General features: G+C 52.0%; 1 protein-coding gene across 1 annotated transcript in view; it reads right to left on the bottom strand.

Moving 5' to 3' along the window:
* Window positions 1-505: 505 nt before the first annotated feature.
* Window positions 506-27,424, bottom strand: part of CRHR1 (corticotropin releasing hormone receptor 1) — a 30,069-nt gene continuing 3,150 nt past the window's right edge. Inside the window, exons 2-13 of the mRNA XM_009944740.2 lie at window positions 21,745-21,829; window positions 12,581-12,700; window positions 11,275-11,360; window positions 10,097-10,203; window positions 9,579-9,699; window positions 9,175-9,328; window positions 8,859-8,919; window positions 7,883-7,955; window positions 6,674-6,759; window positions 4,727-4,862; window positions 4,494-4,535; window positions 506-3,259 (exon numbers count right to left, since the gene is read on the bottom strand). Coding sequence (XP_009943042.2) covers window positions 3,119-3,259; window positions 4,494-4,535; window positions 4,727-4,862; window positions 6,674-6,759; window positions 7,883-7,955; window positions 8,859-8,919; window positions 9,175-9,328; window positions 9,579-9,699; window positions 10,097-10,203; window positions 11,275-11,360; window positions 12,581-12,700; window positions 21,745-21,829 — 1,212 coding nt within the window. The 3' untranslated portion in view covers window positions 506-3,118. The remainder of the gene's footprint in view (window positions 3,260-4,493; window positions 4,536-4,726; window positions 4,863-6,673; window positions 6,760-7,882; window positions 7,956-8,858; window positions 8,920-9,174; window positions 9,329-9,578; window positions 9,700-10,096; window positions 10,204-11,274; window positions 11,361-12,580; window positions 12,701-21,744; window positions 21,830-27,424) is intronic.

The following is a 27,424-nucleotide window of genomic DNA, read 5'->3' as shown; positions in this document are numbered from 1 at the left end:
GGTGTTAATCAAATAAAGAAGCTAAATTAAACTCCATCTCTACATGCCAGAGAGGTTCCTGTGAGTCTGCCTTGCTCCCAGCCCAGGATGCCCCGTAGCTCCACGACGTCCCATTCTTGGGGTCCCACATTGCCTCTCCCAGCCCCAAGAGGTGCCAGGATAACATCAAGGGTTAATGCAGGATTATCTCAAGAGGCTACAACCTCATCAAATGCGCAGGATTGTCAGGTCATTAATCTTGGAAGTACTCGATAACTTTAAATACAATCATGTAATCAGCAGGAACCTGTAATTATTATTTATGTGCATGGCGCTTACCAAATTACAGCGCTCTCCAAGGCTGTGTGTGATGAGCAGATTAATTCTGCAGCGGAAGAGCTTGACCAGAAAGAGATGTTTGTGTCTGAATTTCACTCATAAACATTGATGTATGAAATGAAATTCGGGTTTAATTGGCCCTCCCTCCTGCTGCGAAGCACATTACATTTTTATTCTGTCTTAGCTCAGCTGGTGAGAGGGAGCATCACGGAAAACTTGGAGGAGTTTCTCTAGCCCTGATGGTACTTGCGTGGGAGACTCACACAGAGTGCTCCTCCCCCCCTTAGATGAGATAGTGTTGATACCTTCACGGAGAGCCTGTATCCCACCTCCATGCTATGGGAATGTGGACTTTGGGTAAGGAGGAGACAAAAAACCACTGGCTGCCCCAGGTACCTCTGTGGCCAGTGGGATGTTGAGCCCACTGCAGCGCAAGGATGCTGCCATGAAAAGTGGGGAGAGCCCATGCTTGGGTTGTCTTTTCCAAAAGATAGACGTGCCCTAAAAGTCCTTGTGAGAAGAATCGAAGTAATTTTAATCAAACAAGGCTGAGAATACACACACCTCTCCAGCTATGGAAAGCAAAGTCATGTCAGTCGGAGTAGACCATCGAGAGGAGAAGGAAAAAACAGTGATGCAAACACAGATGCTTCTGTTTGGGTTTCTTCCTTTGGTTTTTCAATTTACATCTTCTTTTCCACCAAAAATAACCCCATTTTAGAAAAATCCAAAATGAACTTATAGCACATCACTTTGTGGTGACATCACCTGTATGTACAATGAAAAAAGCTCTCTAGGGCATTATCCCTTTTCCGTAGCCAGAAGTTCTTTATTAGCTCCTGTTAAAGCACCGGACAGAGAAATCAAACTGTTCAACGGTGGGCACAGAGCAAGTCTACTCCTTGCAGGGCATCAGCCCCTTCCAAAAGCAACCATAAAGCCAAGAGCTGCCAGTTTTCCCATTGCGTAATTCTGGTGGTCTTTTTCTTACCCATATATTGGATAAAGGGCAGTTTCTGGGACTGTTGATAATGGATGAGCTTGTACAGGGACCGAAACCTGCCCCATAAGCAGGGCATGGTCCTTGTCATGGTCACTCTGTCATACTGGATGCAGTTGCTGCTCCCCATTCGTTATTGGAGTCAATGGGCTATTTCTGGTTCTGGCTGCACAGTAGACATGCAGGTAGGAAATCTCAGTAGGAGGGAAATGGGAGGAGTTTGCTTCAAACTATTGAACTTCTTGAACGTTTAAAGAAAGAACCTGGAGGTTTTAGCCTATGCCTCTCTCTAAAAGAAAAAAAGAAAGATTCTATTCCCTTCTGGTGGTGTATCCTGAGGAAATCAGAGTACTACAATTTCAGAGATACTTAAACCTCTTCATGGAGGGAAATACTTATGCCTGTTCTTTATAGTGGGGAAACAGAGGCATAGAAGTGTGAAGGGACTCATACTAGACCCTGCAGGGCTTCAGTGACAAAATCCCTGTGATGCAGAGAGCAGACTTGGCCCATAAACCCTCTGGCATCCTCTCCCTGCCTGAGCATCCCCAGACATCATACAGGCTGGGGAAAGTGGTTCTGAGGTTGTTGGGACAAAACCTTTCACCTTGCATGGACCTTTCTGCTTAGCCACTTTTGGTGACAACATGAAATAGGGCAGCAGGGATGGATCAGGGACTTGGTGGGACCTGGGAGCTGCATGGGAGATGGTCTGAGGTCCCCAGCATGGGGAGGGAGGCTGCCGCTCCTCCAAGGCACTTAACCCAGCATGGGAATGATTTGGCTCCATCCCCTGCATAAGAGCAAGGAGCAGCTTTGGCACTGAGCCTGCCTGCACAGGTGAAAGCAGGGCAGGGCAGAGGAGAGCAAAGCCACAGCATGTCCCCATGGTAGCTGCCTTTGGGGAGCTGAGCCACTGCTTCGCTGCAGCTCTCCCTCGCCTTTCCACCCCCAAGCAGGGGCATGGAGCCAACCTGAGGTCTAAGGGCATTGCAAAGACCTGTAGAGCCACTTCGGCTGGGGTGGACCACAGGATTAACTAAACCTCATGCCTCCCTTCAGACCAAGCATGACTGTTCAGAGCCCCTGGGACCCATCCCCATCCCCTGCATGGTTCCATCCCCTCTCCCCCCAGGTTGCTCTGCCTTGCATCCTTGGTGCTGAGGTGAGAAATGACCTGGTCAGACCAAACAGCAGGTACAGGATGTCCCTGGGACCTAGCAAGGGGCAGGGGAAGGGCTCAAATGACCCCAGTGGTACAAAAACACAGCCGCATAAAGCAAGGTCTTCAGCCAGGCCAAGGCCTCTCCATCCATCCCCTGTCAACCCAGAGGGTTTTGGCCCCCTCCCAGAAGCATCCCAGCATGCATTCACTGGAAATCTGACCCAGCTTCCCAGGGACTAGCCCCATAGGCTCTCCCAGAAATGTCCAGGTGTCCTGTCACCTCAAAGCAGTGACAAACTTGAGAGTGGGAGCGATGGGATTGTGCACAGGATGGAGCAAGCAGGGGGGCTACTCCAACCTCTCTGAGCTCCTCCAGCTCCTGCTACCACCACAGCAGGTCACACTGCTGCCAGGGAGATGACAAAGCAGCATCTCAGCTGTCCCATCCTACATGTCTGCCCCAGAAAGTGGGACAGCAGCTTCTGTAGGGTTTCCCACAGCTGCTGTGAGTTTGTGTGACTTCGGTGAGACTGGTGGGTTGCAGCCAGGACCTGGCTCCTGTCCTGCGCCATGTTAGGGGTCCCACGCAGCGCGGACACCAGCTCCCCCATCCCATACAGCAGCTCGCTCCTGGCTCAGACAGCTGAGGACTGCTTGATGCTGTGGAAGCTGACGCGGGTCGGGGAGGTGGGGATGGACATGGCTCGAGCCACGCGGGCTCGGATGGAGTGCTTGTCCTGCCATCGGTGCCATCGCTTCCGTACAGCTGATCGGACCTGGGGGTGTCAGACAGAGGAAGGGACATTCAGTCACCACGTGGCTGTCCAAAGTTGTTCAGAGGCACCAACTATCCTCACCCTCAGTTTTTCAACCAAAAATGCTACTGAAACCCTGCTTAGCTGCTTGGGGGCAGGGATGGTACCAGGAGCCCATGTCACCTTCCAGTGCACCCAGCCCTGTTTGATGTGATGCCAGTGAAACACAGTTCTTGCAGCTGTGAAGAGAGATGAACCCGACTGATGGTGCCTCTGAGCGCAAAATGGAAACAAGAGGGAGAAATAAATCTGAGCGGGGGCTCTGCAAGAGAGGCAGCAGCTTACATGCTGCATCCGGATGCTGCAAAGGGCTGGGAGGGGTGTGAGTGACAGACGAGGAGGTTTTATGGCTTGTCTGGTTCATGCTAGTGGCATTTCTTCAACATTAATTCCGCCCTACGACAGCCCAAGTGCTTTGCGTGGCAGGTAAATAATGAAGAAAAGCCTTTTCATCGACTGCAGCGTGGGATGGCCCTGGGAGATGGGCACTGGACGCAGACGGCTGAGACGGTGCGGTTGGGTGAACACTGAGATCCCTGGCCAGCCCAGCTGGTATTGAGAGATGAAGGACCATGAATTGCACAATGTGATATACTCCTGGGTCAGCAGCTAGCCCTGGCCCAGTCCCTTTTCCTCATGCATTAATTATATATGATTTAGTAACAAAGAAATCTTGTCTGGGGCAAACTCTCCTGAGCCAGTAAAGGTGCAAGAGCATTTGGGAGGAGGCAGAGGAAAGAGCTGCCCATGATCAGCCCCAGGATTGGCCTCTACTCTCACCTCCTTTGCTTTCTGCTGTCTGTGTTTTGGGTCAGGGTCCCGGCAGTGCCCTCATCCATGTGCCAGGTACCCACATGTGTGTGGGAATCACCCTGGGGAAGGATTTCCCAGGGATGGGGGGGACCATTGGCTCTTCTGCTGCACCAAATGACACAGGTTCACCCCCAGAGCTTCTGTCCTTGGGGGTGGATTTTCCCGACAGTAGCCATTCCTATCTAGGCACAACCTATGGCTGCAGACGTGCCTAGAGCAGGAGGTAAAGCACCAACTCTGATCAGTGAATGCCTTTGGCTGGGGAACTGGATGCCAGCACTATCCAAGCCCTGTGCAGGGGCAGAGCCTCAGGCCGAGCTTGCGTCTGCTTGCAAGGAATGGTGTAGAACCCCCTGAGTATCCCCCAGTCCCCGGTGCTCACCTCGCTGTTCAGGAAGCAGTAGAAGACAGAGACAAAGAAGCCCTGGAAGGAGACAAGCAGCAGAGTCACCGTGGAGGAGCGGCCAACAGGCACCCCCAGGCTCAGGGACTTGGAGCTTTGGGGATGTCTGTTTTTGGGAGGGGGCAGAAGCAATGTGAGGCATCAGCCAGGATGGTCTCCTCCACATCCCTTGGTGAGGGGACTCGGATGGAAGCTAGTGCTGAGGATCATACCTGGAAGGACTCCAAAAAGGAGTTGAAGTAGATGAAGACGATCCTGGAGATCTCATCCTCCCCTGGGTTGACAAAGAACAGCATGTAGGTGATTCCCAGCAAGGGCAGCAACACCAGAGTGGCCTTGACTGCTTTCCTGGGGAGAAAACACAGACCTGAGCTGCTGCAGTGCAGCCCTGGGCATGAGGACTCTCCCCATCCCACTCCCAGCTCCAACATGGCTGGGACTGGTCTGGCTGGGTCTGGGAAAACCAGTGACCACGGGAGGACGGAGCAGAGTTGAGCTGTTTTCCAATGTGATCCTCAAGTGGGTGCGCTGGTTTGAGCACTGGGCACCTTCTGCGGTTTCTCCATCCAGAAAAGGGCAGCACATTGTGGAGGCCTGACCTTGAGCTGGCACGAAATGATTGCTTGGCTGATCTAAGGCTCGATTAAAAAGGAATTAAGGAGGCTAAAATAATTCACACCCTTCAACATGGGTTTATGAAAAACTTATTCCAGCTAATTAATTTGCTATCTTTTCTTGATGAGATTACAAGTGTGGTTTGTGAAAAGTAATAGTGCTGATACAAGAGGAAAGATTGGGGCTTGGCATCTCATTCGTTTGGATTAGAGGACGAGAACAATGCCAAGTCAACACTTTTTGCTTAAAAATCCTGTTAATGGACAGTTTCCAACATTAGCTGAAAACATGAAAAATGTCATCCATGGCAGGTCTGGGCTGGGCAGGGATATGGCCTGGGACTATGCTGCATCTCTGACCTGGAGGAGAGCCACAGCCACTGACAAACTGGCAGATGGCACTGAGGAACTGGAAATAATTGAGGACATGAGCATCTTCAGGCTGGCAAACTATGGGACAGCACACACACCGGTGTGGCTTCCCCAGGGAAGCAGCCACGGTAGCAGGGGACCCCTCAGCTCTTTACCAAAATCTATAGTCTAAGGTAAGTAGGAGCCCTGCAGGGCTGTCTCTTGCCTAATTTAACCAGGACTGCCCAGTTTATAACCTACCAAACTCTCCAAGTTTTCCTGTTGCACAAAATGTTTCTGGGGAACAAAAAATTTTCTTCTGTCCAAAGGTGAAAACCCTTCCCTGCAAAAATCAGGAAAATACCGGAAAACCAAGACTCAAAATTGCTGACTGAGGCCAACCAGCCTATTTCAATAACCTTCATCTCTGCTCACCCCAAGCAGAACTGTTCATCCCAGCTCAATACTCTGTGAGAGGAGAGCTGGCATTTCCCAGTGACAGCATCTGATTTTTTCCATTCTCAACTTAAAAAGTCACCATCCACCCCAAACCTGCTTCTCTTGATCCAGCACACAATGAGATTCCCCAATTCCTGCCCAGAAAATGATCCATAGAGAAGCATTGATAAAGACCAAGGTGTCTTCTCCTGTCCCAGGTAGTTCAGAGAGCTGCTCTGACCTTGCACCTCCATAGTTGTCTGCAAAATATTCTGCAGCAGGGAAGGGTTAAATCTTCCTGCCGCGTGCTGCTGAGAGCACTGCCTTCTCCTTGCGGTTTCATGAGGAGGTGTCTGGGGTGGCATCGATTCATTACTCCTTCCTTGTTCTTTGCTTTGCTGCCAAGCGGCGATTTAATTCTCACCTCCGTGCCAAGATTTGCAGCTCTGAGCCCGGCGAGCTTATCAGACCCCACCACAAGAAGCTTTTGCAAAGATGCTTAGCTCCAAAAGGCTTCCTTCAAAGGCAGATCCAGCTGTCCATGTTCTCCATCACAAAGCTCTCACTGGCCAGGACTTTTGAACAACCCCAGATACAATGGCCACATGCCTCCAAAAAGAATTTGAGGTGCTCTTAGACATCTCTCCATGCTCCCATCCCCCTGATACTTGGCTGCTGGGGCTGTTCCTGTGCCCCGTCCAAATGATGCTAATGCAGTTTTTAGGTCTGCTTTCTGCAGGATCATTCATGCTTTACCTGTACTGGATCGTCTCTGACGTGGTTGAAGCTCGGAGCTTCGTCATGAGGATTCGGACAATGTTGAACAGAAAGATGAAGTTAATCTGGAAGGAAGAGGGCACCCGGTTAGTGTCTGCTCCCCCAAAGTTTCCTCCCAGTTCCTCAGCAGAGGCAATGGGCCGTGCCAGGGGAAATTGGAACGTTTCCTCTTGAACCTGATCTGTTTCCTTCTGTGCACAGGACACCTGCATTTATCATTTTTAAAGCACCTTAGCAATACGATTTAGGAGTTTGTTCATGGGAGCGGGGCAGCAGGGCACACCAGCAGAGTGACGAGGAAGGGCAAGTGCTAGAGAGGGACGAAAGCAAAAAAGTTGGAAGGGAAGGAGGAATATAAAGTGGCTGATGGGATTTTGGGAGAGTGGCTGCCATCAGAGCAAGGAGCTGCTTGGACACTCTCCCAGCTGCTGAATCGCTAATGAGGGCACGGGAAGGTAGCACTGGGAGCTCAGCACAGCTGACACAAATTAGAAGTGGCCTGGCTACCTGAAGGTCTGGGAAATGAGAAACAGGCTCAATTATTCAGTGAGGCCAGTTGGTGCCACTGATTCTTACTCTCTTGGGTTTTCTCAGTATTGGGCAAGGAAGGAGGAAAAGCTGCGGGACCTTGTGCTCAGTTTTCTCCTTACAAGCACAGGTTGGACCCTGGCACTGCTGCTTGTGACTTGCCACCACTGCCCCTCTTTGTTCCTTCACAAAACGGCAAAGCTCCAGCAAATTATGCTCCATAAGACCCCTGGTCAAGCATCACTGTTTAGCCAAAGGCCAGGAGAAAAGTGATGTGGATCAGGGAATGGAGCTGAGGTCTCCAGGCTTCTGTGAATGCTTGGCAAAGCACTCACCTGCGCCCACACAGTGCCAGGGCAGGGATGGAAGGACTTACTGCTGCATGTGGGAGTCTGCCGATGGGAGCATCCCTATCGGAATGAGGTCTCCAGGCTGCCTTTCCAGCCCAGCCCAAGACAGCAGGATCCATGCACGCTATTTGAGTTTGAGTGCAGGGAGCAGGGCTCGCATGGCTCGCGGATTTGCTGCTGTTGGGCAGCACGGCCAGCTGCAGCGGGGCAAAGCTGGAGGAGGAGGTGAGACCCTGCTCAGGAACAGCCTTACCTCACGTGCAGATGGGAAGGACCCTACATTTAGCGAGCAAGGTCGCTTTGCCCTTACCAGAAGCACCAGGATCATGGGGCCTTGGTAAATGTAGTCGGTATAAACTCCTGCTCGCTTCCCAAACCAACACCTGCAAGGCAAGGACAAGCCGTGTCAGGGACATGCGGTGCTGGGGACAAGCCTGCAGTGTGAGTGACCTGGACTTACTCCTGTCCTTGCACAACCTCTGTCATTGTCCATAGGGTGAAAGCACTACAAGTTCAACTGCTGTAGCCGCTCTGGAATAGCTTTCCCAGGAACCCCGTATATGGCAACGCGTGGGGGCTTGTGGGGGTGTCTATGGGCCCCATATGGATGTGGGAACCGGTTGTTGTAGGATAAGCAGGGACGACCTTACACGCGCACAGGTCTGGGTCGTCTCTGTCCCCAGCAAACCCTGCGGGAGCTCACACCAGCACATCTGTGTCCTGGGAGCACCTTGCTGGGTTTTGTTAAATCAGTGCTGTGCCTGCGTGTGTAGCACAGGGCTGCTGAAGTCAGGGGGAAAATCTTGCACCGAAAAACAAGACAAGCTGTCGTTCATCTGAACGGGCTCCTTTTACTGTCACCATCCGCAGGATGAACTCTCAGGTGCCTGTTAAGTCCTCCGTTAGCAAGTCTCTGTGAAAATGGCTCAGGTGGTGGTAGTTTATGTCTCTGCTGGTAGATTAAATCCCAGCTCCATTTAGCAAACACATTGTAGGATCTCTGGCTTAATCTTGCCTTTTCCCCCTTAAATATCTCATGTGCCCTTTGAAGAGCAAAATGCAGCAACAGGCGGCTGCAGGCAGGGCTCGTGAGGCAGAGAGGCTAAAGATGGGATAAAAGAAAGAATGGAAGAATATAATATTTTTTTCCTCCCACCTTTTCCATGTACCCTGCCTTGTGTCAGCCCTTCCGGGCACGATCTGTGCCTGCCACAGCCCCTGGCACAACTGATCTCTGCGGGATTGGGTTAGAAAGGAGAATGGGGAATGAAACCAAACAGGCTCACTTCTCATTGTCATAGTACAGCTTCCCGATGGCCCAGGCGACGATGATGGGAAAGGGGATACCTGCAGATGAACACATAGATGAGTCTCAGGGGTGCAATGCTGCAGCCAAATTCTGCTCCAACAGCAATTTTCTCACACAGGTTAAACCACCGGGTGAGCTGATATAGGCATGCAAAACCCATCCTCCTGCTCCTGGCAGACATTTTGCAGCTATTTGGATGCACAAGAAGAGCTGGAGCAGAGGGTAGAGGTGGGCATCACCCATCACTAAAGTCATGGGTACCAGGTGAGTGAAGGGGAAATCCTGGCGCTTACACCAGCCGATGCAGATGAACATCCACTTGCGGAGCTTGTCCGTGGAGTAGGTGAGCACGATGGCTGTGTGCAGGTAGCAGCCTTCACCGAACATCCAGAAGAAGTTGGTGACGTGGAAGTAATTGTAGGCAGCAGTGACCAAGCGGCACCAGACCTGATAAGGAGACATGGAGGGTGAAGAGCAGAGCTCTGTGTTGCAGTGGTGAAACTGAGGTACGGAGCAACACAGAACCCAGCAGAGCAATTGAACCCATGTTTCTCATAAGCCTGGGTTGTCCACCAGGCAGCCGTATTTCACCCCTCAAGCTGTTTTTGTGGCCTCATATCTAGGATCCTCAAGCTCCCAACATACCCCAGATGCTCGGGCCGGGCTCAGGCCAGCTGCCTGACATAGCTGCACCTACCACGTTGCTCTCATGCACCTCCGGGTTCATCGTGAGCTGCACCACGAACCACGTGGCATTGCGTAGGATGAAGGCTGTGATCAGGTTCCAGTGGATGATGTTCCTCAGACACCGGATGCTCCTGGAGAAGAGGGGACCAGGGACCATCAGAGTGTGGTGGGTGGCGGGGGCTGGCAATGTGTGGGCTGGGGGACAGGGCTGTTTGTGGAGCTGAATGTCTTTGTTGGGACCCCAAGGGTGAGCTGCTGGGGCCACGTCCTGGGTGAGGTGGGCAGGACCAAGGCCAGGTGGTGGAAGGCACTGAGGAGGACCCTCTGCCTCCATAACCCACTGCTTTAAAAATGCAGGAGGAAATTAACCCTGAGATAAGCACGATCCCTCCAGAATGGGGAGCAGTGCCCATGGGGGAGGATATGGCATAACACAGGGACTGGGTCTGTCCCCAGCCCGAGGAATGTGGGGTGACCTCCCTGGGCTCATCTCCCGGCAGGAGCACAGCAGTGAGTCAGGTCACTCACCGCAGGCGCATGAAGAGCACAAAGGCGACGAGGAGGGCCCCCAGCGAGACACAGTGCCCCAGGTAGTTGATGATGACGGCAATGTGGTAGTGCAGCTTGCTCTTCTTCTAGGAGGGGGAAGATGGGGAGGGGATCAGCAGCAGCCCTGGGTACCACCACAAACCCACCTCCTCCACCACATCACCTCTGAGAGCTGCACTGCAAATTTTGGGTCCTTTTTCAGAAAGGAACTGGAGCCCACCTGGTGCAGGACATTGGAGATGGAGCTGGAAGGGGACATGGGTGGTTGGATGGGGCTAATGTGGATGGGAGAGGCACCAATCTGGCCCTGCAAAGGGCTCAGGCATTTCATATCCTACCCATGTCAGGGCTCATGGTTGCTGCCCCTTCATCAACCCTGCGCAGCGCTAGGACATCCCCAACTCATCGTCTGGGGAAATCCAGCAGTAATTAAGCGGAGCTTGCTGGCAATGTGACATCTGATGTCTCTGTTCATTCCCTGTTGCCCTGGGGGCAGCTGAGAGACTGGGATGAATTTGGGAAGAGGGAGCAGGGGATCTGGGGAAGGTGTGAGTGATAATTAAATTAATTGATCGCTCCTGCTGTTAGGCACTCATCCAACCCGTGAATTAGCAATTAACTGAGTGAGAAAACCGCTCCTGGCAAGAGATATCAGCATCTTAAATACCAGAGGGGGTATCAGCTGCAAATGAACAGCCTGCATCTCTTCTCTTCTGCTTCGAGGAGTGGCTTGACCTATTCAGGGCCTTGTAATTCTTGGTCCCCATTTTTTTTTATCCCTTTCAGCTTCCTAAACCTCTTCTTTATTTCATCGCCAGTGGGGAGGAATGAGGTTTGCACTGAGTGCTTGTGTCAGGAGGGAGCTGGAGGAGGGCAATGGTGCTGGTGGGCATGCTGATCTGCACCCAGTGGCCCTGGGGCCAGAAGACCTCATGCTGCAAAGCCTCTTGGATTATTAACAGGGAAGGAAACAGGTATGGCTTTATTTTTGGCAGGGAATGAAAATGCAAATCAAGAAGGGGGTCTTATATGCTGCATGCCCAGCCCACAGCTCCCTTGGGCCATTCCTGACCTGGATGCTGTTGCCCTTCAAAACTCCATTGTCTGTCCCTCACCCTCCTGCCAGAATCCTGGCCAAGGGACTACCAAGGTCCTACCTCTTCGCTGAGGATCTCCTGGCACTGGGAATAGTTGACGCGTGCTGCCCAGCTCCCGTTAGCGAGGCACTCCCTGTAGCCGTTATCTGAAAGAGAGGGTGCACGTTGAAGGGTGAACGGTGCATGACGATGGGCACAAAGATATGACCTGATGACACTAATGCAGGGGTCACTAGCATCAAGCCAGTAGCATCTTTTGCTTTGAAGCCAGCTGAGATGCTGGTTGTGATTGCAGAACCAATATCCTTGGGACATTTCAGACCCACTCAAAAGCTTTGGGTCTGCACCAGCTCTTCCCCTTGGCACTCGGGGACCCCGATGCCTCTCACCACCGAGACGTGGTGGAAGCAGCACAAGTTCGACTGTCCTGTTCCCCTCCTCTGCGCCGTTGGCTCGAGGGATCACGTGCCATCCTGTGAGCACTGCTGCAATGGCAGCATGAAGTTTTCACTTCTCTTCCTGCATTACGAGACTTCTTCACCTCCCAGCAAGGACCGTGAGCGGCAAGGCTAGTTGAGAAGGAACGGCCATGACAGCCCCGAGTAGCCTCCGATTAGCATCAGCATTAGGGCGATGCTGGGCATCTGCTGTTAACAGGAGAGACCGTGAGCCTCATCAGGGCGATGGGATGGGACAGGGATGGAGATGGCTCTTGGGCAGGCACAAGTATAGATTAATACAAAGGGATTCCTGCAACAGCATGAGAAGCACCACAAAGCAGGAGCCGTATGTATGCGATCTTCCACTGCTGCGAAAAGGTGTGGGATGGAAAAATTGATGTTTTCTGTGGGAAGCAAGATGTTTCTTTCATCAAAAGCAGCACTTGAGTGGTCAGAAACTCAACCATGTGCTAGAAACGGCTTTGGGCACTTTTTTAGTGCCTTCACTTCTTCCCTGCTCCCAGCATGTCATCGGCAGTGAAAATGCAGTCATCCGTGCCGCTGCAAGGTTCCCCAGTCCTTGCTCAGCTGGGAGTTGCAGACCTCTGTGCCAAGTCTAATAGCAGGACAGGCTCTCTCCTCTTCCCCTGTCCCCAAGATGGGACCATCTGTCCTTTCCTTCTTCACTGGGACACATCCAGGAGGACCTGCTTATAAAGCTGCTGCTGTGAAACCACCCTCCCTGAAATCTGGGATATGCGGGCTTTTTTGTTTTTTTGGTTGATGGATTGCACAGAGCCCCCCCAAAGAGCTCTGTACCTGGAGATGTATTGTCACGCATGACCCAACAGCCCCAGATGCACACGGCTCTCTGAACTCCCCCACCCCTCACCCACCGCAACCCCACCGGTTGCTGCTCATCTTACTCGTGGTGTTGTACCGCACGCCATAGAAATATTCGGGGCAGGGGCGAGCCACCAACTGTCCCACTGCGCTCCGGGGCCAACACGTGCCGATCAGATCCACTGAGGCGTTGCACTGGGGACCTGTGGGGAAGAAGTGTAGAGAGTTAATGGAGGTTTCTGGGCCACCGTGGGCCAACTCCAGCCTGTTGAAGGGTCAAGGTTTGCCTGGACAGCTGGGGCTGTAGTCCTGGCTGAGCTGGTGGGTCACCAGCAAGCTCAGTTCCCAGAAGACCCTTGTGGTAGACACCAAATGGGGTCTGTGCTAAGATTCCTCAAGGGCTGGTTGATTTATCCTGGCCATTACTGTCACCCTGGTCCTGTTTGAGCACCTGGGTTAAGCCCAGTTCTGGCACAAGCCTGATTTGCTTACCCAGCTTCCCAAGTCTACTTGGGGTTCCCTGTCTATGGTCGTTTAGCCCTGCTCCCTTCTTCAACTGTGACTTTGACATCCCGCCCCTCATCAGCCAGCAATAAGCCAGATTTTCCCTTTCCTGGTAGTGATTCCAGCCCGGTGCTGATGGGATGCTCCTCGGAGCGCCTCCAACCCTTTCACACCTCCTGGCTGCAAGATCTCCTTCCTAGCTGATACTATTGGTCTCTTCCAGCCTTTCCTGGGAAGAAAGCTCCAAGTCTGCTGCTGCTATTTCAGATTTCAAGCAGGATTTGTGTGCTTTTCCCAGCTACACAAGTGTGCTAACGTAGGCATTAGGTAGGCCAGATTGCAGGCTTTTTTATGTGTAATTTGTGTATATTTAGAACAACACGTAGTGTAGCTAAATATGTCCTAGCTACATCTCAAAGCAAGGTAGGAAGCACAACGGCTGTAATATCCATATAATACAATCCTTGATAGGTAGCAGATGGATGGGCAGCAGACCCTGGAAGGTGCAGAGTTCAGCATGAACCACTCCTGGGTACCAGAGATGTTGGTGCTGCCAGCGCAGGGACAGGCATTGCCGTTTCCTAAGGCAAACCACCCTGATCCGCAGCTCCCTGGGTGCGAGAACACAGCGTCTCCTCTCCACCCAGACTCAACGGCTGTTATTTGAATGCCTTTCCTGAGACTCCCTAGGGGTAGAGCCGGCTAAAGAGCGACCAAGCAAAAAAGCAGAATATTTTATTATTAATACAATGAAAGTTTTCATGGGGGAATATTTGTTTTCATTGATTAGCTGAAAAATTGGCTTCTTGGTTTCCTGGGATGTTCTCAGAGTAAATTTTCAGTGCAAAGAAAAGGAGGGTTTTCTTCAGACACCTTTGCAAGGGGAAAAAACTTCCAAGCGTGTGAGCTGGGGAAGCATCAGAGCGTGGTGAGCGTTACCTTCTGCCTTCCATAGCTTGTAGTGAGAAATTAATTTTAACGATGACCTTTGCTTTTAGCTTTGCTAATGTGTATGGTTGCTGCGGCAACCTTCACTTTAAGTTAACTGTTTTAAGCCGGTATTTCTTAGGAAACAAGGGGCATTTCATCACATGTAGTGTGCGTGTTTGTGCTTGTCTGCATCCATTAGCATTTGTTGAGCCCCTTAGTTGTTTTGACCCAAATCTGACTGAGAAATAGAGGGTCACCAATAATGAAGTCCCTTTTTAAAATTTTATGATAATATTCATCCAAATAGAGAAAAGACAACTGGTAATTGCTTCAGCTAAGGACAAAGTTAAATTGCAAGTGCTCTCCCTGTTAGGCACCTGGGAATCCACCCTGGTAAGAAGCCGCGTCAATGTCTGGAATAGGAAAATCTTCGCTTGGAATAACCCAGCATAGGAAAACAGGGCTTGCACAGTGCCAATGCCCAGAGCAGCTCATGCAGTCTTTGAAAACCCTCCCTGTGACCAGTGGGGCTGAGCACAAACTCCTTTTTCTCCCCATCCCCTCATGCCTCAGTTTCCCTCCTACACCCCAGGGGCTGTGCTGAGGCAGAGATGCAGACTGCTCAGGGAGGACAAGCAGGCAGACTCCGTAACTAAAAGTTAGCAGAGCTGGAGACTGGCAGCAAAGGTACAGACAGATTCATGGAAATTATATGGTCAGACAAAGGTGGCATTGTTCTGTTACACATCTGCTCAAGTTTGGATTTAATATCTCATCATTTCTCCAAAGCAGTCGATTTAATGCTGTTTGGCACACGCATTAAGGCACTGTGGCCACGTACCAAATGAGTAACTGAGAGGATGGGTCTTGCAGTCCCACCATGGCAGGGATGCGGGGTGAAGGTGGAGCAGCATCAGCAGGACCTCAGTCACCTCCTCGTCCCGTGGGTTGGGGTTGTGGTTTGGGGTGGGGTGAGATTCGGGCTTGGGGGCTGCAGTCAGTGAGCAGAGGTCAGGCTCAGCCAGGCTTTAGGAGGCTCCTGGGACTTCACCCTGTGCACAGCAGGCTTTGCCCCAGCACTGCTATAGGCAGCGTTTTGAGGTCTGTCCGACCAGTTTCTAATCTAGTGGGTGGCTGTAATATTTTTCCCGGGCTCCTGCTGAGAAATGCTTGATGAAGAAAAGCTGCAGAAAGTAGATGCTGCTCTTCCTGCTCTCTCCAGCTTATAGGGAAGAAAAAAATCTCCTGCTGGGGAAGGGTTAAGTAAAACAGCAAAGAGTGCCGTGAGGGCTGCGATGTCCCGTTTGCCCAGCACGTCCGTCTGCTCCAGCTGCTCCCCAGCAGCACACAGCTCCTAGCATTTAGAGCACTGTTTAGCATGGAAATTTTATGTATCAGTGCTAAATGCTTTCATATCTGCTTTGTGGTCCACCCATATTTGCAGGGGGATTATTCTCCCAGGTTCTGCAGATGTCTGCTCCAGCTTTCTCAGCACCCTTGGATGCACAGACACAGCTTTGGTCTTTGCAGTTTTTACAGCAAGAAAGGTCAACAAATTTCCTACCTGCACCCAATCCCCCCGATTTGTCTCCCTTCCACACAGAAACACAGCATTTGGGGTAGGAAGGAGCTGATCCTGCTTGATGACAGGGAATGTGGCACAGGGGAAGTCACTCAAATCCTTCTCACCCTCTTTCGTTCTGATGGTGCTGCTTTGAAGCAATATAAAGCTTTTCCTTTCTTCTGAAGAAAAAACGTGCCTGTCCGGGGACTTACACTGGGACAACTATATAACAATAACTATCTCAGGATAACTATAGCAATATCCCTCCTCTTTGCTTATGTAAAACATCCTTCTCCAGCCTCCTCCCACCACTCACAGAGATCCTTGAGATGGCTCCAAGTGAAAGCTACGCAGCCATGGGAAGCCCGGCAGGGTAAAGCTCTCCAGTCCCACCTGATCTGCCAAAGATTTTTCATAAATTTAAAGAGGATGGAGCATGTTTATCCTGGGTCAATACCACCAGACGTGTGGCCATGGTGGTCTTGAGCTGACGTCAGGAGGTCTGAAGTGTTATTGCACCATCAAACTATTGCTAGGATGGTATGAAAAGGAGCAAAGCAAAGGTTCTGCTGGCATAACTGTGCCACTAAACACGTTCTCATCTCACACCAGGCAAAGCTTTGCACCAATGCAGCATCCCAGTTTGCTGCTGTGCTCCCAGCAACACTATGGCTGCTTGAAGGGCAAAGCTTCTCTCCTCTTGTCTAATGCAAAGGAGCCAGGAGAGATGGTGGAAATCTGAATCACAGGCTCATTCCCATGGTTGGGAGTGATGGGGTTATTTATCTAAGGTGTCTCAAGAGGCTGAGTAATAGCTGAACAGTGTTAGCTCATACCTCTACCAGTCCTGAGCTCTTACTCAACCACAATTATCTCTGTCCATCCCTGATGTCCTCAGTGACTGCGTTGCTGCTGCTGCCTCTCAAGCAGGCTGAAGCCTCTGGCTCCTCAAGGGTGTCCCTGCTGCAGCATTTGCATTTGGTAATCAGGGCTTCATCTCCACATCTAATCAAAATATACTCACTGTAGCCAGCATGCAAAAGGTTGTTTATCCCTCTCGAGCAGCTCCATCATGTTAGTGGAGCAGAAGGAGCCATTTCACACCTTACTGGCCCAAAGCAAGGGCCTTTGGGGGGATGATCTTATTTCAAGATGCTGACGTGCCAAGGAGGGGTGGCACAATCCCAGATGTGGAGCCATCCAGGTGCCAAATGCCTACATAGCACCCTGAGACATTGAGGGAAATGGCACTGGGGCGCAATTTATGTTAATATGGAGTTGAAATTGGGGTGATGGAGCTGCTTGCCTTCCCTCTGAGTCAAGGCTGGGTACTCATTATGGCTGGGAGTAACTGTGGTTGTCTCGAAATACTTAGATCCTTGATCACGTAGTACCTCCAGCACTGCTTTTGGTGGCATTGGATGTTTCTATTTATCTTTGTAAGAGTCCAGTCCTTACAAAAATCCTCAGCAGTCCTCCCAAGTGCTCAAGTTTCATGGTCCACAATGTAAAATAATCACACAGGCTAACTAAGTGTTACGATAGCAAAGTGTCTTTGTAATAAATTTTTGGCTTGTTGCTATTCACCATCATTGACTGTCCCCTTGGGTCACTGCTGCTATCCTTGAGAAGAATAAATAGGAGGCATCAAACCTAGCTTCTGCCATTGGTATTTGATGCATCTGCTCAATGTCATCACTTAAGACTGATCTACATACAGCTTATGTGGAGCATATATATTTATTAGAATGTATAATATAGTGGGTTGGGTCTGGGGCATATCTTGCTCCCCTGATATGACCCGTAGAGTGGTTGGAGTTGTGTTGTTACCAAGAGTAGCAGCAAGTGGTTTATCCCCTGGCATCGCCTGGGCTTTGCTTGTAGGTGAGCAAAGAAGCATAATCCCTCGCTGGCAGTGTTTTCCTAACGGAGACTTCTAGTTTGGCTACAATAAAACAGAATAGCTGGCAATGATTTGACTGCATCCAGTCCAAAGTGCAGTTTAACTGCTGTAGCTGCTGCTCATGCTGAGATGTGCCAGGACACTGTTTCCTACCAGAAAATCTCATCACCTTCTTCCCTCCTCCATTACACTAAAATCTACGCATATAAGTAAGTTTCTGTTGACATCCCTGTTTCCTAGATGATGTAGCAGAATGGCTTTATTGATACAAATATACACTTAAAACATCATGATTTTTCCATACAGATGAGTTCAAATTTTTCAGTTCCCAAACCTGCTCCTGTATCACCTCTCCCTTGGTGCTATGTCCCTGCCAGGACTCACTGCTTCCTCTTTAGCCCCTGCTCAGGTCCTTTATTAGTATTTCTGCCTTGTTGGGACAGATGCCAGCAAGGCTGAAGGGAAGAGAGGCGCTGATGTTGTTAATTTGACCTTTATGAATTTAAATTCGAGTGTCTCCCCAGGGGGGTCAGTGAGTGAATGAAACAGCAGTGGCAGGAGATAGGACTGCTGGAGCAGCGTCAGCAGTTCGGGGAGCTGAGCTGGAGCAGGTGGAAAGTCTTTTGGTCAAACTGTCACCCGCTGTGAAACGTGTTTCCAGACCTGTCTGATAAAGTGCCCGTGAAGGAAATGCTCTCATCACTCACTGCTCTCTTGTGCTTCCCAGCCACAGGCTTTTGCTATATCTGGAATAACTTGATTTGTTTTATTTAAAGGCAAAGCTACGCTCCATTCCCCTCTTTGAAAAAGCCTCCAGTTAAAATAAAGACATTTCTATTCAGCTCTGCCTAGCTTTGGTGTCATTTTCTTTTGCTTTAGGTGAACTTGCAGTGGCAGGAAACATTTCTTTCCCGGGAAGAAATCAGCTGTGCTCCCCTCTCTCTCCTGAGCACAGACAGAGGACTGAGGATAACAATTTATTGTGAAAACAGTTTAACAGCTTAAAGGAGTGAATCATGCAGCCAGGACCAGCCAGGTCTATTAGCAGTTGGGTGCCAATTCTTTGAACTGATCCAAGCTTGAATGCTACGAAGGGCAAAACAACCATGTGAGCACTCCAAGCTCCCTCCCCTTGAGTGCTTTCTTCTGGGATGCTTTGGAAAAGCCTCATCTGTTAATCAGGAAGAGACTTTCCCATCTGCTCGGATTCCCCCTTCCTTCCCCAGGGACGTGACACGATGGGAAGCGCTCCTGCAGCTGCAGCGGGATGCTTTGCCCAGATGGGTGAAATGACCTTGTCCCTCCCCGACAGGCTTCGTGGCACGGCGAGGCGAGAAGCAGCTGCACACAGACTCCGGGGAGCTGAAATCATCAGGAGGCCAAATTCACGGTCCGAGACAATCTGCAGGCTGGGAGCCCTTGGGACAGGCACATTTCCACCCTGGACAAGGGATGCCAATCCTTGCTGCGTTCCTTTTCAAGCCTAATCTGGGAATTTCTTGGCTTCCAGGTGTTTGGGGGTGCAGCTGACCTGACTTCCCTAATGCTCCACATTGACCTTAAGTCCAGCCTGATACAATTTCTGACTGAAGGAGAAAATGCTAATTGCTCCTGAGGAAAGCAGCTTTTCTGCTGGAGCAGCCAGCCTGTGTTGTGGATGTACACGTATCCCAGCACCTGCCAGGATCAGGGGCCCACCAACAGGTACTTCTGAGACATACCTAAAATATCAGGTTGGGCCATTACACCCGTGCAGGGAGCCTGGACAAGGTGAATGCCGAGGGACATTGCCCTGCACTGGGGACAGTGTGCTTAAGGAAAGATGGGGAAATCAAAGTCGATAAGAGGGCGAGACAAGGAAGGTCCGCAGGGCTCGGCTGCTCTGCTTCCCAGGGTGAGGGTTTGCTCACGATGCCTGCACTCCATGAGCCCAGTGAACATCACCCCGGGTCTGTCTCCACCACACTGCTGTGAGCAGAGACCTTTCCAGCTCAGCACATGTGCCTTGGAGAGCACTGGCACCCTGGCGATATCACTGCCCAGACAAGCATCTTCATTAAAAAGTTTGAGATTAAATAATGAAGAGACTGGTGACCCGAGGGAGGAGAAGAGCCCATGCTGGGCTATTTTTTGGAGGAGGGGTGCTGCACACACGAGGCAGGGCCCCTCTGTACATCCAGCAGATGCCCTGCCGAGCCGCGTGCTGGAGGACTGATGGGCTCGTGTTGCTGGCATGTGCCATTTCCCAAGGGTTATGCAGACACTAACAAATTAATTCTCATGGCCTCGCTGCAATTCTCATTAGCGTCATCCTAACAACTCTTCATGTTAAATAGCCTCAAAACAAAGTTTCGAGTTTTGTCAATATTGCTCCCTGGGAATCGCTGCCTGAATCAGGCAGTGCTTAAATGGACCCCAAGGATGAGGGCCGGCGCTGAGCTCCACTCACCAAGCAGCATACATAAGATAATTAGATTAATCTCCATCTCTTGTTCTAAGCTCCCTCCCTGAGCTGGAAGCGGCTCTCACATGCGCCAGCCCCGTCCCAAATTAATGAGTTACTCAGGGATGACAGGTCGGATGCGTGGAGGCACTGGAGATTTTTCAAATTTGAAGCCTGACATGTTTGCTGCCTTGTCCCAGGGTGATGGGCACTGAGGTGCACTAAGTCCTGCTTGGATTCATGCTAATAAATCCCTACTGAGCAAAGCCCAATCCTTGCAGAAAACAGCACCTACTTCTTGAGGGTGGTGGCGATTGCAGGGCACATCCATCACTAAAGCCATGGCAGAAATTCACCCCACTTTCTGCCCTCTGCCCGGGGCTCAGGAGGTTCCAGCAGTGGGTGGCAAAGGCCATGAGCTGGGCACGAGGAGGCTCAGGGACCTGTCTGCTGCCCTGAGTCATGCCACCAGCTGGTCCATGCATCACAAGAGTGCCCTGCGGTGCTTGGCTGGTGCTTTTGTGGGTCAGAGCCCACAGAGCTGGACACGTGTTGCACCAGGCAAGGGGAGTGAGAAGAAAACAAATACCATTTATCACAGCCTAACATGGCCAGGGACAACCACCCTGCCAAGCAGAGTGATGAAACCTTCAGGGAACAAAGCACAAGTGATGCCCAGGTTTCTTGTCCACACTGTGTCCAGGCCAGAGACATACAGACATTTCCATTCCCACTGGCAGCCTTGGTCTTTCCCGGGTTTCTGCCTCCATTTCTTGGGATGGAGGTGCTCTGGGGATGCTCCTTGCAGGGCCACGGTGGCATGGGCTTGGCCAGGCACTGAATCAGCTGGTGCCAAGCTGTGCTTTCTAAGAAGAAGTTTTTAATGCTGATGTTAATGGGAGCCGGGTGGTGGGCAACCATCCATCAGCGCCGGGCCTCCAAGGCCATACATCACCGTGATGGAGAGAGCTGCTCTGAGCAGCAGGGACCAGGGCAAGCTGGGCAGTTGCTTGGTGCCTGCTCCAGTCTTCATTCAGTCGTGGGAAAATGAACTCTGCAGCATCCCTGAGCTGGGGAGGACTTTTCGCCTTGTCCCCGTGAGCTCCTCTCCTCTCCCTCAGCCATCTTTCCTCCCCCAAAATCTGTCACTGAACCAGACCTGTCACTGATGAGGTGACATTGAAGTCACAGCTTGAATATAGGTTAAAAGCCAGTTTTGGCATAAACGTGTCTTGGACCTGACCCAGCTGGATGCAAACCCATGCATGGGTGTTGAGTAGGAGTGTGCTGCCCATGACCCTGCTGGTCTCACCCAGCTCAGCTGAGCCGGCCCTGGCCATGGCCACATCCCAGAAGCTTCTGGTGGCTTGTGGCTCCCAAAGTGCTCAATGGCACACATCTAGGAGTGCTGGGGGATGGAGGGTGACCAAGCCCTGAGTGCACGGTGGCCACGCTACACTGGTGACGTGCTCTCTGCAAAAAGTCACAACCTCCAGTTGTCACCTCCGGGCAGGGGGATTGCGGGGGGAGGGGCCATAGTGGACAAAGGTCCTGAGGTCCCTGGGGATGGCAGATAATGGGCAGCACGGCAGCTGGGGCCGAGCAGACATCTATTTGCCCACCTCCTCCTTGAGCCTGGCTCAACAGACATTTATTATCTGTATTTTCAGCTCTCCTGACCTCTGCATCTCCTACCTGTCTCAACTGTCACCCTGCAAAGAGGCTGCTGCAGCAGCCAACATGGGTCTGCAAGTCAGGCTCAGCACATCCCACCTCCCCCCGAAAAGGAGCTGGGCAGCTGCAGATCAGCCTAACAACACCCCCCTACCCCCTCTTCCAGCCATCCCTACCGCCGGGGTCCCCTGGGGATGGCCAGGCTGGGCAGGGGACGCATGACACTCACCTGTGTGGTTGGTGGCAGGCGGCAGGCTCTCGCAGTACTGCTCTTGTATGGATGCTGCAACCGGGCTCTCCCAGAGGAGAAACGCCTGCACGGGGAGAGAGCAGACCACAGACAGGGCTATAGGTGCCACATGCCACTTCCCCGGCCCCCAGTCCCTTCTTGGACCCCACAGTAGGTGGGTCAGGTCTGAGCTTGCCATGCCTTGGTGGATGCAACCCCCAAAGCTGCACGATGGACATGTACCCATTTGCAGGACAGGTTTCTCAGCCCGGAGGACCTGAGCTTATCCATCCTGGGGCTGTGGGACTGATGCTCTCTGCTCTGTTTCCCACCCGCCCCTGCTCTTCTGCCCCAAATATCCCCCTCAGCAAACCGTACTGCAGCCCTGCACAGCCCCTGCCAGGCCACAGAGCTTCTGCTGTTTAGCAATTTAATCCTCACTTTGAGTTTTAGCATCTTTACATCCTGAGAGCAGACAGGGGAAACATGATGAGCCTGATACCACGCTCAGATTTTCAATACCTTATTAAAATCATAGTCTTGTAAGCTGTCAGTGGGAAGATGTTAATACACATCTTAAGGAGATCTGATCCACAGTCAGCTGGGTCTGGCTAAAGCCTTTTTTCAGGAGAAAGTCTTGGCTGCAAACACTGCCATTCCCATTGCACTGGGAAGCATTGACCAGGATCTGTCCCATCCCTCCTCCAGAGCAGCTCCCGGGTGCCTCTGCAGCTCTGCTGGAATGAAAACTGTTGATTCCTTCTGCATTGGGAGTTATTTTGGAAGAGCTACTACTGAATTATTGTGCCTTTGCAGGAGTCTGGGGAAACTAAAACCCAGGAAGGCAATAGCAAGTGGAAGACAGCAGAGGGACGGTGCTGTTAGACCCAAGGCTCCCTAGGGAGGCAGACGGGGGAAGGAGGGGACCTGCTGTTTTGCAAAACACACAGATTTCAACCAGAGCAGCTGCCCACTTTCTCCTCTGGCTCAGAGATGGGTGTCGTGGTGACATGGGCTGATCCCCTCTGCTCAGGGGACCAGTGCCAACAGCGGATGAGGCTGAACTCTGCTTCCCTCACCCCAAGCCTGCGCTGCAAGGACTGACCAAACCCCTTGGAGAAAAGTTTGCTGCTGACTGATTGAATGGCAGAGCCGTGCTCCAAAACTCAAGCACATGCGGATCCCTTGGAAAACTCAAACCTGAGCCTGGAGGCAGGAAAAGCTGCAGCCTCTCTACTTGCAGGCAAGCTCCCAGCTCCCAGGGGCAGTGGGCTTGGACGCCGTCCTGTGCTGAGCCAATACGATGAACACCCACCTCCACCTTCCGCACCGGCCAGGCTCGTCCCTAGTGCTGGATCTGCCTTCCCGAGAGACATTTACCTTCAGAACTGCTCTGGGTAGGGAGCAGGGAGGACACAGTCCTCCTCTTGCCCTTTTAATCCTGTAAACACTGGCTTCTCTTGCTGACACACCCAGCAAGCCCTGCGCCTTACCAAAGCATTAGCAAGATTTATTCAGACACAGAGACAAGCTCAGCACCCACTTGCTCTTTTCCAAACAACTATTTACTGCCTTGGGAAGCTGGTTTTGACAGCAAGAGAGATGTCAGGCAGACGTATAAATGGAGCTGAGAATAGCTTTCTTGTTATGACTGCTCCAGATGGCACAGGGGATCCGGCAGCAAAGCCCTGCCCCAAGCGCGGGCGCTGCACGGGGCTCCTGCCATGATGGTCGTGCAGGAGCCGGGCACCTCCCTGGTGTCTTTGCCGAAAGCTGAGACCACACAAACTCCAGATGTGGGGTGAGCAGGGTGTAGTGGGCTTGGCTCCTCTCTGCTTTGATGCCTGCAGCTGGTGCCCACCGGACCTGACGGCTCTTTGCATGGGTAACTGGGACAAAAGGGTTTCTCCCAAAATGGGCTGGGATAGTTTGCCTCCCTGAACAGGCTCTCAAGTGTTAACTGGATGTGTTTCTCCTAATCGCAGCCTGCTTCAGCCTGGCAGTGCCTGTTTGGCTTCCAGACACAGGGAGAGGTCTTGGCACTGAGCAGCAGCATGGCCCAAGCTACAGCTAGAGGGGGGTATGGATGGAGTGCAGTCTCTGGCTCTTTGCAGGCTTTGTTAATGAGCTGAAACCACTACAGAAGGAAGAAAGAAAGGAAAAAAAGGTTCCCCCAAACACAACAAACCCTAACAGCTTTTTTACCAGGCTCAGAGTCTTGTCTCACTGCAGTGTGGCTGATGCTCTCGACAGAGGCAGAGGTTTTTTCCCACTCCCATCAGCCCCAGCTCGAGGAGGATAAGGTGGGGAAAGTGGCCACTCCAGGTGGATTTGCATAAGCCAAAAGCATCCTGATCTGGTACCCTGATGGTCGAGGTCTTGTCTGTTTTGCCCTTTGCGGGTTACTTTAATCCCTCCCGTGGCTTTGGAGAGAGAATAGGTCAAAGCTCCGTCCTTGAAGCCTGCCAGAGCATCGCTGCCGTAAGCTGCCACATGGCGCCCAGCGGGTCCCAGCCTGGCCGGGCTGGAGCCCAGCATGCCTCAACAGCCCCGGAACGGTGGTGGGTCGTGCTCGGGCCAGAGAGGGGCCGTGTCTCTCTGCCCTCCCAGCCCTGCTTTGACACAGGCTACAGCAAACGATGCTCTGCATTGAAGAACACCTCCACGACCTCCCTCAGACTGCCAAAATCCTGGAGAGCTTCAGCTGAGCATTCACCTGCACGAGGAAAGAAATGCAATCTGCTTTTCTAGAAGCAGCCGCTTTGCACAGAGGTCCCAGTCAGCCTGGGGAACTGGTCCCGTGGGGATGATGGTTCTGCTGGGAGCTGCATGGGCCTTATGAGGCCCCACGCTGGCAGCAGCTTCTCCATCAAAAGCCACCAATGGCTCCCTGCCGTTGCCTCAGCACCCTGCCAGCATCCTTCCAGGCTCTGCTAGCATCTCCGTTTTACACAGAGGGAGGCATCGCAGCAGACGCCGATGGCGCTGGGTTAACCTCGGAGCTCGTGGAGCAGCACGCTCCTTCCTTTCGCCCCCACATTTCCTGCAGTGGGATCAGCCGGCCCCACCAGTACTCGCTGTGCGGCCGAGACACCAGGACCTGACGCTGCTTCAACATTTACTACATCCCACACACGGCAAGCACCAGCTGCAGTCGGTGTGTGTCCCCCCCCCCCCCGTCAAGGCTGTCCCAGAAGGGAAACTGAGGCACTGAGTTGCTGAGGTCGCTCAGGCTGTGCTGCACCAAGTGGAGCAGATCGCTCCTATCTGGACCCACTGGCCGTGTCCTGATGCAGTGTCACTGGGTTTTTCGGAGCCATTCCCTGCGACCGTGAGGGGCACAGGGTGGCAGATCCCCTGGGCTGGGAGGTGCAGCACGGCTGGCTGAGACAGTTTCAGCTCCTCGGCACGAGGAGGCTGGGGGTCTCGCTGCTGCTAGGGGTGCGAGCAGCAAAATCACACACATGCACGGCGTCAGTCTCTGTGACATGCTGCTGACCTAGCAGCAAAATTCAATTAATAACAATTAGGATTTAATGTTCCCCTGCAGTGCTTTCCCTCTCCAAAGCAATCCACAGATATTAATTAATATATTCACATCCGAGTCAAACATCAACCCCCCCCGCCCCACACTACCCAGAGACAGGCTTGTCCCCCCTTGATATCTTATTGCCTCAAACAAGATCAGATCTGCGTGGCAGGAAGGGCTGACAGCTCTGAGCAGCGAGATAGATGGCTCGTAGCCTAATTAGCAATCTAAGATGAGGCTTGGGTTTTCCACTGCCAACAGGGCTGTAATTGGAGAGCGGAGAGATTAGCAGGATGAAGCAGTGTGAGCCAGTGGCTTTGCACAAAGCCGGAGAGGTCAGCGGGACCGCTGGATGGTGATGGCCACTGAGACTCCCCCAGGAGGGGTGGTCAACACCAGCCACCCTGCAGTCGTCCTTGCTGTAGGGACCTTTCTCACCCCTTGGTTCTGCTCCCCAGCTTGGCTGGGGTTGCTGTCCCCTGAGATGCTCAATGTGGAAGAAGAAAGACCTCCTGGGACACATGGACAGGTGAAGGGCTGAGCGCAGCCTCTGCCCTGGACCTTCGCTGAGATTCCCTGGGGTATTAGGCTGGGATCGAGCCTGCTCTTGGCCCTGAGCCTGCAGAAAAATGTGCCAGACTTTGGGTGTTAAATACAGTGAATGCTAAAAGAGCTTGAATGCCAACCTCGGATGGCAGAGCAACATCAGCGGCGCGGGAAGGGAGGGCACAAAGCAGCACGTCCTGCCAACACCACAGCCATAGGCTGGAGGTCGCCTTGAAAAGCCTGACCAAAAGAGCTGCCCCTCAAATAAGCTCGGAGGTGGCCAGGGAGCCTCTGGCCCGTGCTGCCCAGCCCTCCCTGTCCCCTGCCTTCAAGGGGATCCCTTTGCCTTTGACTCCTCTGACTTCCAGGCACCACCTTCTGCAGCTGGTGAGCTTCTTACCACCTCATCTGGAGAAGTCCCATCCCCAGTCCAATGAAACCCCCAGGGAGCATCTGGCCCATGAAGGACCTCCTCTACCACCCCCTGCCTTAGCCCTGACAGTGACCTCCTTTGCCACCCCCTGAGCTCAAGGTTTCTCCGAGACCCCCGCTCTGCCAACTAACCCCCCGTGGCTCCTTCACTTGCTTTCGTGCAAAGCCAGATCAGAAGCCCTGCCAGCATCAAGGCATGAAGGCAAAGCACAGGCAGTGGAGCGAGGCTCAAAGCGAGAACTGCGGGGGGATTTTCTGTGGCTGATGTTTCTGGGAGGGAAGAGCAGGCAGTGAGAATGCCTCCATCTGGCATCAAAATCTGTGAATTTATGAATTTAGCCGTATCAGAGGGCCAGTGCCTGTTGTGTGTAGACAGAGGCTTTGGTGTGAGTATTTATTCTGTTTGGAGTCTCTCTCTGAGTGTGCTGGATGCAGATCCTAACAAAAGAATATCAATCAGGGCTAAATGAATGCCCTATAAAACCTGATTTATGAGCAATTAAGGGTTTTCCTGGATTAAGCTCTGGTCTCTGTTGCTTGCCATAAATAATTCTGACTTCATTTATCTATCAAAAGGCACACAGATTTTTGGAGACAGGTGAAAAAAAGAATAAAGGCATTTGGCTGTTGGAAGGTAAAGGCACAAGCAAGCTGGGGAAGGGGGCACTGCGTGAGTCAAAACAGCTCCTGTGGCATCCGGATTTGCCAGAGCAAAGGCTGCTGAAGAAGAGTTGGTGTGATGGACACAAGCACAGGGGAGGGCGGTTTTTCTAAGGTGGTTGTGTTGAACTCTCCTGCAGATTGTACACATGTGACCCGTGCGCATTCACAGATGTTTTCATTTTGGGGTTTGAGATTTATTTTCCCCAGCTGCCTCCTAAGATGCACATCTCAGCTGCCCCAAACCCCCTCCTCCACCTTTTTACGGTCATACCCTGGGCTGAACATCCACCATTTAATTCACCTATATTTTTCCTTCAGTTTCCCTGCATTCACAGCAAGGGAAAGCTTGGCCCCACCAAAGCTGCATCTGCCATTGCCTTTTCAGGGCGAACAGCACAGGATTTCAGGGTGGAAGAGGAACTATGATCTGCAAAAGACCAACACCCTTTGCCCTCTGCCATCTGAATGGAGGCGATTGCTTCTGGGTGGTGACACATCGCTAAAGCAGGA

Source organism: Opisthocomus hoazin, chromosome 26 (assembly GCF_030867145.1).
Source record: "Opisthocomus hoazin isolate bOpiHoa1 chromosome 26, bOpiHoa1.hap1, whole genome shotgun sequence".
NCBI lineage: Eukaryota > Metazoa > Chordata > Aves > Opisthocomiformes > Opisthocomidae > Opisthocomus > Opisthocomus hoazin.
The sequence above is the reverse complement of the archived record's forward strand: the minus strand, read 5'-3'. Positions and strand labels throughout refer to the sequence as shown.